This window comes from Ascaphus truei, chromosome 10 (genome assembly GCF_040206685.1).
Source record: "Ascaphus truei isolate aAscTru1 chromosome 10, aAscTru1.hap1, whole genome shotgun sequence".
NCBI classification, from domain to species: Eukaryota; Metazoa; Chordata; class Amphibia; order Anura; family Ascaphidae; genus Ascaphus; species Ascaphus truei.
In genome coordinates, this window is record NC_134492.1 from 44,922,186 (window position 1) to 44,936,590 (window position 14,405).

Here is a 14,405-nt window from a genome sequence, read left to right on the forward strand (position 1 = left end):
TACATATACAGATGCAGCGGCCATTATTTTAACAAATCACGGTGCCGTTTTCGTGTGCGCTGCTGTACTCCACGCGGCATGAACGTGGCCAATAGCTCCAGGCACACGTGTTTATGCGGTTGCTTTGTTTGAATTTCATGGATTCTGTTTCTTTGTGTGCAATGAAATTAATGAACTGTAATGTGTACAGTACTGTGCTGCTCTACTGTGTCAATTTCAGGTGTTTAAAAGCCAGAATACTAAAATGCCATTTTATGCCTCTTGAGGCACAGTGAAAGGCTCCCTTGAAAGTTTGTCCTGTGTTTGTGTGTGTGTGTTTGTGTGTGTTTGTGTGTGTGTGTGTGTGTGTGTGTGTGTGTGTGTATATATATATATATATTTTTTTTTTTTCTTTAGGGAGCTGCCACGCTGATGCAATTGACACTGAATGGGGTACCAGATCGGCGTGACGTTCTGGTGCTGTCACAGAGCCTTGCACATGCGCAACTTTACTTTGAGCTGACTTCCCAGAACTTTATGACGCCACACATGCGTTTCCTAGCAACATTGGACGCTAGGATTTTTTTGTCCACCAGGGGAGCCTGTACTCATCTGCACATGTGCGATAGCATACATTGCTCTGTCTCCTGATTTCCAAGATGGCCGCCGTACTACCTCATACACTGATTGCACTCGTGGAGCTCCAGGATTGTACAATTAGCTGCCTCTAATTGTCCTCAGATGGTGAACTATGGGGTATATATGTTCTCTGGGTGTCATTGTCTGGTAGCACCCCCCTGAAGAAGGTCCTGCCAGGACCGAAACGTTGGGTTTATAGTGTGCTGTTTTGTCACTGCTAATACATGTCTTTTTGCTATATCTGAGTGTTGGTGCTTTTGTGCCTTCTCTTATGGGAAGACAGGGTTTCTATATTGATTTCTATGGAGCATGCACCTTGACTTTACATTTGTTGCTTGGAGTGCTTGCTGTTGCTTTTTGTTGTACATATATATGAGCTGAGCACCCTGATTTGTGTTTTGCTCACTGAGTTGTGGTGCAGTCTGACTCAGTGACTATATTGTGGTTCTTACTGCTTAATATATTTCTAGATAGATATCATAGAGATTGTGTGTTATGAACGAATTTCCAGATGTGGGGGTCTGTTTTCATCTATATCAGATACTTTGTGTTATAGTGAGACTGATATTTCTAGGATCAGGTATACAGATTCGATAGAGGAAATTTTTGGCACAGAAAAAGTTTCTGATATTTTTAATGATTTGCTTAAACTGAGCAAGAGGGAAGTTGATTTTTTCCTTCATGGTGCAACCCTCTCTCACTATCACCGTGAGAAACTGTTACCAAGAGGGTACCGCATTAAGAATCAGCCAACTATTGGACGGTCTGATCCAGAATTTTGTAAACGCTGGATCAGTATTCTCAATAAATGCTCATTGGATCTGATAATATTGGTCATTGAACAATCTACTAAAGAATTGAATCGGATTAGAGCTGAGATTGCCACCATTAAAACAAAAAATGACCGTGCCCTCACCGCTGACAAAGAGGTTAATTGGACTGACAAACTACAAGTAGGAGTCGACGCCTATAGAGAAAGCCTCATTACATACAAACGTGAGAAACTGAAACAAGTTACCACAGACTATAAGGAACGGCACGTCTATAAATGGTTGTTGGGCATCAGTGAGACAATTCCCGGGAGATCAGGCCAAAGACGGAAGAACACAAGGGGAAGACGTGCAGGCACCACGGGGAGTGCATACAACACTAGTGATACTGATCACTCGGACAACCAAGACACTGCTCGCACGGATCCTTTTTTAGGACAAGGGGGTGTAATACATCAGAAACCCCCACCCCACGACCCAGATGCTGGCGAAAGACCCGCAGGGGCGGCGGCCGCAGCAACAAGATTTCTTCCAAGGCAATCAAAGGACAGAGGGGTCCAGAAGGCCAAGAAGTGAAGGACATAGTGTATAACATCTTATCCTACATGTTAACACCATCGGAAAAGAGTGTCCTTGAAAAGGGCTTATCATTTGTGCCAACACATACACTGGACCCATTTGACTGGGAGGTAGATCTATACAGGCTCAATAGACGCCTTCGCTTGAAGGACTTCTTCTGCAGATATTAGCGAGACGACTCTACGCTTAATTAAGAAAATCGGACATCACAACCTTTCAAACAGGTGAGCTCTTTTGACCCCCAGGTTCATAATCCAAACATCACAACATTCATTAGTCTGGTGGAAGCGGATACCAGGGATGCTGTTAAAAATCAAAAAAGAAGCTTTTTTAACCTCACCAAAGAGGAGCACCTTGCAATCAAGTCACTTAAGGATAATACAGCAATCATTATTAAGTCAGCGGACAAAGGGGGGGGCATAGGTGTGATGGACTATGAACAATATAGAGCAGAAATAATGCAGCAACTTAATGTATGCTTGCATTACAAAGCACTGAAAGGTGATCCCACCCACATTTATAAAAAAGAGATTGATACCATAATACAACTTGGCATTAACAATAGGTGGATATCGGAGGAAACGGGGACATTCTTAACACAGGAATTCCCGATCACTCCAGTGATATACATTTTTCCCAAAGTGCATAAGTCTTTGACCTCTCCACCAGGAAGACCCATCATTGCGGTGATGGGCTCCCTTTGTCACCCCCTCTCTCAATATATTAACTTTCATCTACAGCCGATTGTGGTCAGTACGCCAAGCTATATAAAAGACACCACTGACTTTATTAATAAATTGGAAGCCTTGGATTTTGACCTTACTAACTGCCTCCTGGTCACATTGGACATTTCGAGCCTTTATACGAATATTAGGCATGCTGAGGGTATGGAAGCAGTAAAGGATCATCTAGACAAATTCATTGGCTATACTGGTGTAGCCCTTTTTGTGAACCGCCTGACCCACCCAATCTCACATTGGCCCCTCGTGGTCTAACCGGTTCCTTTCCCTGCAACACACCTGCTCTAAGGGACTACTGGTAGCTGTATCACACCTGTGGCTCCAGGAGATCTGAGCCTCCGCTAGCTGGGAGCCTGGGGAAACCCTTACCATTACTTGGTGCAGCGCCTCCACTTACCCAGGTTCCCCGTTACGAAAGATAGCCCTGGGTAAGAAATACAATAACACTCATAGATATAAAACAATAACTAACACTTTACTTGAGAACATATAACACAGTACATAACATCACATAACCTTATGCTCTATCCGCATCACCTCAGCCCAATGTCTGGTGTTCCCACCCAGTGTCCTGTTATCCCCCACACCCAATGTCCCGTACTCCTACGGAGGTCGTGGGTGACTGCGCAGTCACTAAATTAAGCTAGGGCCCAGTTGGTGCACTTATATACTTCAGAGGTACCTTCCGAGCACTCCGATGCTCGGGCCTGCAACTCTCTTCTAAAAGGGTCAGACGTCCGTCTGATCCTATCCAGGTACTTCTCTCCGTGGACCCCAATGAGGGTCCCACCGCTTCCCAGGAACAGCAACCGAATCACGGCAACACCAACCGCATCACGGGAACAGCAACCGCCGCTATCCCTAACTAACCCTATCAGGACAGGAACCCTAACCTAGGGCCTGTCCCTGATGAACCGCAACCTGGGATGGCTTGGGGAAAACTCCTAGGGCCTGTGGAACAATAACCTGCCCCCCCTACCCTAGCTACCCAGTCCTATCTGTAACTCTCTAGCTACTCCTAACTCCCAGATGCTAACAGCTCTCACTGTCAGCCTGCAGGCATTCACACACGCTGCACACACTGCGCCCAGCTCATGCAGCGACACACACACACACAGCTGCACTCACACACAGCCACCTCAATCCCGCAGCAAATCCACTGCTTGCACGCTGTGCCTATTTGCCAGTGCGCACAGCCCTATCCGCTGTGGCACTGCCAAACCTGCACCTTCCGCACCTAAGGGTAACCTCCTTATCTAGGGCCGTCCCTCTTCAGTTACCCCCTGCCCTTACCGGGAATTGGGGCCTGCCTGGGGACCTAAGGAGAACCCTTACCTGGTACAGGAGCCACGCGCTCCCTGCACCCTTCCTACTCCTTCCTTCTCCTCGTGCAGACTCACTCTGCAAAGCCCGGGAAATGTATCTATATTCCCGGGCTGAGCTTCCTCCAGCCCTATTGGCCGCAAGGGAGCACCTGACCTCTGTCTCCCTATGCCTGCCCTCGCACGATCTCTCCCTAGCTCTGGGGATCCTACCTGCGCATGCGCGACCTGTCTGGAGCCTTCCCTACGCTGGCCACCTACTGCGCATGCGCGAACTAACACGCAATGGCGGCGCCCTCTCCTTAAGCCGCCGGGCCGGTGGCAACGCGATCGCGGCCTTAGCGACGGCCCGATCGCGTCCCCGGCAACCGTCCTGCACCAGAACACCACGAGCTGCTCCCTGCTCTGGCCCCCACCCTCGCGAAGTGCCGGCGGGTCTGTCGCAGCCTCCGGCGGCACCCGCTACCACACGGCACTCGCGGAGGGGGGCCAGAAAGACCAAATTTACCTCGGGGCTACACTGGTCTGCCAATAGAATTTTTACTTCTGCTTATAGACATTGTGCTCCATAAGAATTTTTTCAAATTCGAGAAAAAATTCATTCTACAATGTATGGGCACAGCGATGGGGTCTAACATGGCCCCATCGTATGCCAATCTGTTTATGTCCCAATATGAACAAACCCATATCCTGTATGATTCCCCATATGCTAATAATGTCAGTACATATTTGAGATATATTGACAATCTGTTCCTGATATGGGATGGCTCTGAAGCAGACCTGTTGAAATTTTTGGAATACCTGAACTCTATTCCGTCAAACATAAGATTTACCCTCAACTACAGCAATGAGCAGATCGTCTTTCTTGACACTGTTGTTTACATGGGACCAACCCGGCTGCTGACGAAGATTCATCATAAAGCAACGGACAGAAATACCCTACTTCTGGCCAGTAGTCACCACCCTGAAGCTCTGAAGAAGGGGTTGCCGTATTCTCAATTTCTTAGGGTCTTGAGGATCACCAGTAGGAGTGACGAGTGTGAGGAAGCGCTACAGTGTATGACACACAGGTTCCTTGCAAGAGGTTATAACCACAAAGAGGTCAAAGATGCCTTAGCCAAGGCAAGAAGGTTTTCCCGTGATCAACTCCTCAAACCAACCATCCAAATCAGCACTTCAGATCTTTTGGGATTAATACCACTTTTAGTACTATTCGTAGAAGTACCATGAAACACTGGCACATCTTGGAAAACGACAAAAGGATTGGGAAAACCTTCACCAAACCACCATTATTCTGTTACCGCAGGGGCCGAAACATAGGTGACCTATTGACACAGGCAGATCCGGTATCCAAGTATGCCAGCCCTATGAATTGGCTCTCCAAAACTGCCGGAGTACACAAATGTCATGGCTGTATAAACTGTCAACACATGATATTGGGGAAAAGCTTTATCCATCCACATAGTGGAAAAGCCATTAAAATAAAGGATTACATGAACTGTGAGAGTAAATTCGTTGTATACATCATCCGGTGTCCATGTGACCTGTATTATATTGGTAAAACCACACGTATGTTGAAGGAGCGTATGAGCTTGCACCGCTCCTCAATCAGGAAGGCATTACTTGACAGTACGAATAATGAGGATCTCAAACTGCAACCGGTAGCGAGACATTTTAAAGATCACAAGCATAGCTTGGCAACGCTACGATGCATGCCCATCATGCAAGCACATGCTGGCCCCCGTGGAGGAGACAGGGGCAAATTGCTGTTACAACATGAAACTCGCATGATTTTTGAACTGAACACAATGGCTCCGCGAGGACTAAATGAAGATTTCAAATTAGGATGTTTTTTGCGATTGCATCTTTTGAATTTTTGTTCTGTGTCCTACAATTGCCTAATTTATATGCATGTTTTTGCTCTACCTCTTCCTTTCCCTTGTTATCCCTCCCTCCCCTTGCCCTCCCTCCCCTTGCCATCTAAACAGTCACCCTCAGCTCTGGAAATTGTTTTTATTCCCCTTATGTGTTGATTCACTTGTTCCTTCACTGTCATTTTCTTTAGGGAGCTGCCACGCTGATGCAATTGACACTGAATGGGGTACCAGATCGGCGTGACGTTCTGGTGCTGTCACAGAGCCTTGCACATGCGCAACTTTACTTTGAGCTGACATCCCAGAACTTTATGACGCCACACATGCGTTTCCTAGCAACATTGGATGCTAGGATTTTTTTGTCCACCAGGGGAGCCTGTACTCATCTGCACATGTGCGATAGCATACATTGCTCTGTCTCCTGATTTCCAAGATGGCCGCCGTACTACCTCATACACTGATTGCACTCGTGGAGCTCCAGGATTGTACAATTAGCTGCCTCTAATTGTCCTCAGATGGTGAACTATGGGGTATATATGTTCTCTGGGTGTCATTGTCTGGTAGCACCCCCCTGAAGAAGGTCCTGCCAGGACCGAAACGTTGGGTTTATAGTGTGCTGTTTTGTCACTGCTAATACATGTCTTTTTGCTATATCTGAGTGTTGGTGCTTTTGTGCCTTCTCTTATGGGAAGACAGGGTTTCTATATTGATTTCTATGGAGCATGCACCTTGACTTTACATTTGTTGCTTGGAGTGCTTGCTGCTGCTTTTTGTTGTACATATATATGAGCTGAGCACCCTGATTTGTGTTTTGCTCACTGAGTTGTGGTGCAGTCTGACTCAGTGACTATATTGTGGTTCTTACTGCTTAATATATTTCTAGATAGATATCATAGAGATTGTGTGCTCTGAAAGAGTGTTGCTGCTTTTGTGCCTTCTCTTATGGGAAGACAGGGTTTATATATATATATATATATATATATATATATATATATATATATATATATGTATATATGACGAGACAACGAGTATTCTAAGGCTTGCCTTAAACTATCCCGGTTACATGCTGGGTGTAACCTGACTAGTTTAAGGCATTTCTGCATTGACTAATGACCCATCGGTTTAACACAGCAGGGGTCCCTGGCAGTCCCATTCAGGGGACCCCCGCTGTTAATCTGATGGACCATTAGTCAATGCAGAAATGCCTTAAACTTGCCTTAAACACGACCCAGCATGCACCTGGGTCTTTTTGTCGATTGCCACTGGTTTGTGTTGGAATAACCGTCGACACAACAGTATATATGTATATATATATATATATATGTACATATACAGCTTAACCCCGTTATAGCGCGGTCCTCTGGGGGCCACCCGCGGCCACCGCGTTTTAAACGGGGTCGCAGAATTTTTTTTTTTTTTGTGGTGGTACTGTGTCCTCCGGAGGGGGAAAGCTGAGAACTCTCCCAGCGTTCCCAGACCCGGTGGGACAGCGGCAACAGCACACAGCACTTACCCAGCATCTGGCAGCCCTGCTCCCTGTCTCTGCTTCCTGCTTCTGCTTCCGTCTTGTGAGAGCAAGCTCCCTTAAAGAGACAGTGTGTCTGTGTGTGTGTGTGTGTATTTGACTGTGTGAGAGTGTGTGTGTGTGTGTGCAGTGTGCGTGCAGTGTGCTGTGTGTATGTGCAGTGTGCTGTGAGTGTGTGCAGTGTGCTGTGTATGTATGCAGTGTGCTGTGTATGTATGCAGTGTGCTGTGAGTGTATGCAGTGTGCTGTGAGTGTATGCAGTGTGCTGTGAGTGTATGCAGTGTGCTGTGAGTGTATGCAGTGTGCTGTGAGTGTATGCAGTGGTCTGTGAGTGTATGCAGTGTGCTGTGTATGTATGCAGTGTGCTGTGAGTGTATGCAGTGTGCAGTGAGTGTATGCAGTGTGCTGTGAATGTATGCAGTGTGCAGTGAGTGTGTGCAGTGTGCTGTGAGTGTGTGCAGTGTGCTGTGAGTGTGTGCAGTGTGTGTGCAGTGTGCGTGCAGTGTGCTGTGTGTATGTGCAGTGTGCTGTGAGTGTGTGCAGTGTGCTGTGTATGTGTGCAGTGTGCTGTGTATGTATGCAGTGTGCTGTGAGTGTATGCAGTGTGCTGTGAGTGTATGCAGTGTGCTGTGAGTGTATGCAGTGTGCTGTGAGTGTATGCAGTGGTCTGTGAGTGTATGCAGTGTGCTGTGTATGTATGCAGTGGTCTGTGAGTGTATGCAGTGTGCTGTGTATGTATGCAGTGTGCTGTAAGTGTATGCAGTGTGCTGTGAGTGTATGCAGTGTGCTGTGAGTGTATGCAGTGGTCTGTGAGTGTATGCAGTGTGCTGTGTATGTATGCAGTGTGCTGTGAGTGTATGCAGTGTGCTGTGAGTGTATGCAGTGTGCAGTGAGTGTATGCAGTGTGCTGTGAATGTATGCAGTGTGCAGTGAGTGTGTGCAGTGTGCTGTGAGTGTGTGCATTGTGCTGTGAGTGTGTGCAGTGTGTGTGCAAAAAAAAAAAAACTAACATTTTTTTTTTTTTTATATTCGGGGTCCACGCTCAAACCGCGCTATAAACGTATCCGCATTATAGCGGATCGCGCTATAAATGTATATATATAAATATATATATATATATATATTTTGTGTGTGTGTATATATATATATATATATATATATATATATATATATATATATATATATATATATATATATATATATATATATATATATATATATATATATATATATATATAGCTAGCGTGAGGGTCTCTTAACAGATCTCCCTATCTGTCTGAAGTAAGGACATTTTATTCTCCTGCCTGTGCTGCAAAGCCTTATTCAAGGCTATTGGGACTGTGCAGATCATTTTCAACCAAGGGAACTTCAGTGATTGTGAACACAGGGTGTAACCTGCCTCTCTGCTGCAGTCACAGAAAGGATTTTATCCTTACATGCCTGTTTATTTCAGCTACATTGTAAGTAGCCACTTTTCTTGCGCTCTATTTATATGATAAAACGTACTTCACCGTATTGGCATTTTTCTCTTTTATAGATCATATCTCGTCCTGGATTCTTATAAGGATATTCTACTATTTATCCCACAGGTGACATTTAACCTCTTGTTGTCTCTGATTTGAGCCTTTTGTATTTTGTGTATATATATGTGTGTATATATATATATATATATATATATATATATATATATATATATATATTTATTATTTTTTTGGGGGGAAGGGAGAGGAAGGGTGACATAAGGAGGAGGGAGTTACACGAGGGCAGAGAGTAATGTGGGGAGGTACATGGGAAGAGAAGAAATTGACATGAGTTAAGGGTGACAGGGGAGAAAGTGACATAGGGACAAGAGTGGAATGGAGGGAGTGTGACATAGGGGAGAAGTGACCCTTCCTCTTTTGTAGCCTCTACATGGGTTAACTGCATCTACCAGGCACCCTGTGTCAGATGAGATGGGGCTAACACAATACAGGAAACATCAGAGCTACGGTAACCCATGCAGTCCCTTCATTAGGACCAGAGGAGGTAGGTACCCGCAAAGGGGTATACTGTATGGGGAGGGCAATATTTAAAGGGGAGGGTTCCTACTGTACTCCTTGTGTGTTCTCTGATTCCCTCCACCTCCCAAACAATAGTGAGGCATCAGATGGTCAGAAATTGGAGGAGTGATACAAATCCAAATTGAAATATGTTTTTGTTCATCAAACGTTGGTCCTTAATCTGGCATTAACTCCCATTCAATTCAATGAAAGTTAACAGCAGATCAGGTGTGTTAAACCTTGCCGGTGCTTGATAAATCTGCCCCTGTGATGCTTATGAAGAAACGCTATCACGCAGTGTTTTTAGGGGACAATATGAATAAACGAGACCTCAATCTATTTAAAGTTAGAGTGAAGACATTTAGGGCCATATTTACTAAGAATTGCTACCCCCTAAGATATCTTCCAGCTGGAAGACACTTTACAGCTCTACAAGGCACATTCCCTTCCGGGGAAAAAAAACCCTCTCTGTCCAATTACTTAATTGGCCCATAATGGCCATATTTAAAAGGCCGTGCTGAAAGGTGTCTTATGAAGTAGTAAGTTGAATGGATGTCCCAAAAGGTCCAAAACGGAGCACAGCAGTAGCAAGGAGTGGGGCCACAAACCAGAAAAAGGGGTTAAAAAATAATTTATTCCATAACAAATGAGGGGTACAGGGTAACTCTGACGCGTTTCGGGAACAAGTCCCTTTCCCGAAATGCGTCAGAGTTACCCTGTACCCCTCATTTGTTATGGAATAAATTATTTTTTAACCCCTTTTTCTGGTTTGTGGCCCCACTCCTTGCTACTGCTGTGCTCCGTTTTGGACCTTTTGGGACATCCATTCAACTTACCTTACTGACGTGAGGCACGCATCACCCAGGGACAAGCTGCTGTATTGTGAGTACTTACCTGTTCACTCCATATGGTCATGTTAGTTTTGCAGGCTGCTTTATGGGGGGGTAGTCATGTCCATTATGGTATATATATAGGTCTGTCACCACCCCATAGACACCTATGCATTGTTTGTTCTTGCTGGAGTTTAGACAAACAGGTTTCAAGAAAGTCTCACATAGCTCTGATTATAGCTGATTCCCAATGGGTGATTCACAAGTGAACATTATTACACTGATGTTATGGTGTAATTGAGCCCTGATTCTGGGACTGGTTCCCTCAAACCTTATGGAGTAGTAATATGGCCCTTAATGTATTTTGAAAAAATAAAATAGCTTTGAAGGTTTATTCATAGTACATTTAACATGAGCTGCAGTAATAACACTGTTGTTATTGCTAGCAAATCGTGAAAAAGTCAAACGTCTTACCTTTAGTGACCAGCAGTTTGTCCATGGATTCATAGCAGTCCGTTTCGTCACTGGAACTAGACCTATAAAGACAACATCTACCCTTGAAAATAGCATTGCGATCTTTTGCCTAAGCATTTTTTGATATTTTCCATTGGGATATACATTATGTGGGGATAATAGTATACCTTGAGGGGCGTATGATTTAGATCATGTTAAAAATGAGAAGTGAATGTGGTCCGTATTATTATTATTATATTCTGTGTTTGCATGTAGTCTAGAGTAAAGATGTATAAATCATTTGCTGACAAATGCAAATCAGGCAAAAGGGGCCATTGGCGGTTTTGCAATATATTTTACTTACAGAAAAATATGTTACCAAGCGAAGCAGCAGACATTTCTATTCTCGCCCAGACTTGTAGTGTAGAATGGATTGCTTTGGAATATTATTTGTACATTTACTGTACAAATACTGTTACAAAGTTTCCCGGCTCCAAACTGGGGCACAACCAGTCTGAAAACACTACCATGTTTGTTAAACACATGGAATTCCATTAAAAGTAATTGGAGCTTTTCCTTTGATAAATCTGGAGCAATTATTTTGTATTGGATTTGCCCTATTTTCTCCAAGTTGTGCAACAGGATGGCATTAGTAAATAATCTCCCGTGTTCTGCTTCCTGGTTGGAGAGGCCACTGTGGATTGCTCAAAGCACCCAGGTCCAATTGGAACAAATTCTCAGTACAGAAGCAGACTAGAAAGAAGTTTTAAATGTTTGTTCCAGGAGTCACCGAACCTGTGACTTCTGCAGTACTGTGTTTAATAAAATGAATATAATGTGTCACTAGTTGTGTGAACTCATATATTTGCAAAATAATTGGTGTTGCCAGGAATCCTAAACAATAAGTTTGGGGGCAACTATTTTATTAAACAGCCCTCCACAAGCACTTAATCACCATAAATGCAATAGGGCTCATTTCTTAGAATTGAAATTGATTGTTCATCTGAATGTCTGTTTCTCCCATTGGTGGAATGCTGTATTTTAATTATAACCGCTATGGGACTGATAAAATGTTTATAATCTGTATACATTTTGATCAACCATATTTTTACACACTTCTGTAGATACTGTAAATAAAAATATTAATTGCAAGCACATTCACATGTCTCAGGCAGGTCTGCAGCCACTGCAGCCAGGGATTTGGGGACATTACATAAAATGGTCATAAAAGGGGACACTGTGTGCTCATTTGCATATCATTTCCCAGAATCCCTGGCTGAAGTGGAAGCACTGTATGCTAAGAGATGATGGTGAGAAGTAGGGTTGCACACCTGTCTGAGACATGTGAATGTGATCAGAAGTGATATTTTTATTTGTTGTACACAATATAGTGGAGGGTTTTTGGTCCCTTTTTTTTTATTTATCCACCATAACTTTTTTAATGTGTGGTAGATAATGTACAATGACTCAGATAAAAAAAAAATGTGTGACATTTTCTCTGAAGTTTGCTTACCAGGTGCAATTCGGCAGAATTTTTTTGAGCCAAAACAGCAAAATTCACAAAGCAATACAAGACGTTGTAGGGAAAATTAGGTCATATTGACCTATATATACTGCGATTTTTGTGAAATGCTGGCAAAATTTGCAAAATTGGAGAACAGTTGAACATTCTGAAACTTTGTAACGATTACCCAAACAAAACTAACTGAATTTAAGAGAGATTTGCAAAATATTTCACAAAGTAACTTTTGAGTTCAAAAGATGTGAGCAACTTTTGAAATGAGTTCGCGAACCATGCAAAATGTTCCCTTTGTGAGCCACAAAAAAAAAGCTGCACGCGTCAGAGTTCATAAGGTATTCGCCAAGTATTATTAAGTCAATATACATGGAAATTTAGTTAAATATGCTAATGTGTGAAAATACCTATTATATTTGTTTAATGAAGAGACTATGGGGCTTATTCTGTAAACTCCGATGGCGCTGCACGGAAAGCCCTATTGACTTGAATGGGGCTTTCCGTGCAGATCGCTCGGTACCTCGCTAACAGAGCATATAGAATAAGCCCCTATAAGTTGGGCACACACCATGTTTCACTAACTGGCAAAAAACTTCCTTATGTGGCACTACTATTAGTTCTTTGAGGCTTGGCAATACGTTTAGCAGGGAATACAATTTGCACACAAAAAAAATGTTCATGCATTCCAGTTTCACAATCTCTATTGAAGACATTTGCATAGCTCTAGCCCAGATATATGCAGCATTTTATGAAGAGATACACATATATTGTACTGAAGCATTAAGTGTAAGAGATGTATATGTGTGCAGAGGTTTATATTCCCTTTCCCAGCTAATATAAAATCATGCAGTAGAACAGCTGACTGTTTTAAAAGTGCAGCCATAACAAAGATAAGAAATATGGATAGATGGGGCAAATCAAATTTGCATATCCTATACCCAGTAATTGAATTGGAAAATACAACCTGTCCACTCTGTTCAGAAGTTAAATATTTCATTCACTAGTTCTTTTCAAATTATAAAAAGCCACACACAGAAACTCACTTCACTGGCATTTTTCTTTCCAATTTTAGACAGTAACAGGTGATGCAGAATTTCTCTGTCTCACTGATCTTCAAGCTGAAAGCAACGTGACAGCAGGTGTATTACAATTAATATGCAAAGAAACAGAAGGTTTAAAATGTACATTTTTCCCATAGTGGCACTTCTAATGATACTGCTACAGATTTCTGCATCCTATTTCAATCATAGTCAAGGAAGCACATTTTTCTCATGCACAATTGTGTATTTAGAATGTATTGTTTTCTTACATTTGTGAACCAAATAGCTAATCATTTAGAAAAGTTGAGAGAAGTTTGGAGGAGTTATTATATGTTTTAAAATGCACTCAACTTAGAGAGAAATGGGTCAGTGTATTAAGCGTTGCAAACGGCATTTTTCATGAAAAATTGGTGCATGTCAAACGCAATTTCAATTGCGACTGTTTGTGCCTATGAACTAACCCCCAACTACGTCAGCTGTGTAAAAAAACCTAACGTGTTTTGGAGCACAAAAATAGTTTGTGCTTGTCGTACAGATTTAAATAGTATGTGCTAAAAACTAAAATTTATGTTCGCAACAAAATCATAATCAATTAAAACTGCATCAAAATTATCCTCCAAGTTCAACTTGGATTGGATTTTAAAAAGACTCTTAATAGTGTTAGCACAGAATTAAGCTGCTATGTACTGTATGAACCCCAACAATTATTTGACACAGCACGGCTGTTTCATTATATAGGTTAAAAATGCATTTCACAGTATGGCTATTGTAAATAATATTGCAGTAATAATTCACTTTTACTAATACTAGTGATCAATAAAAAAAATACATATTCTGTTTTAATTAAAATTGCATCAATCAGGTGCCTGACATGAAGAATGCATCAATAATCCTTTCAAATAACAAATGATGCGTCATACATAAGGTGCACATTTTTTTCCAATGGTTTTTACTTTTTAGCTCTGAAATTTTCATGCACAATGTAAAAATACATTCTTAATACATAGGCCAGAAATTATTCATACTTGTTCTGCTCCAGCATGGCGAAATACTGTACTTAAGTAATTTTTTCTTTGTTCTGTATCTGTTTTCTACGAAC

General features: G+C 42.6%; 1 protein-coding gene and 1 long non-coding RNA gene across 2 annotated transcripts in view; one reads left to right on the plus strand and one right to left on the minus strand.

Annotated features, from left to right (window-relative positions):
- Positions 1 to 13,378, minus strand: part of LOC142503924 (regulator of G-protein signaling 21-like) — a 101,004-nt gene extending 87,626 nt beyond the window's left edge. The window contains exons 1-2 of the mRNA XM_075616858.1: positions 13,310 to 13,378; positions 10,772 to 10,833 (exon numbers count right to left, since the gene is read on the minus strand). Of these exons, the coding sequence (XP_075472973.1) occupies positions 10,772 to 10,833; positions 13,310 to 13,320 (73 nt within the window). The 5' untranslated portion in view covers positions 13,321 to 13,378. The remainder of the gene's footprint in view (positions 1 to 10,771; positions 10,834 to 13,309) is intronic.
- LOC142503925 (uncharacterized) overlaps positions 6,284 to 14,405 on the plus strand; it is a 54,585-nt gene continuing 46,463 nt past the window's right edge. Inside the window, exon 1 of the long non-coding RNA XR_012804124.1 lies at positions 6,284 to 6,433. This is a non-coding gene — a long non-coding RNA (uncharacterized LOC142503925). The remainder of the gene's footprint in view (positions 6,434 to 14,405) is intronic.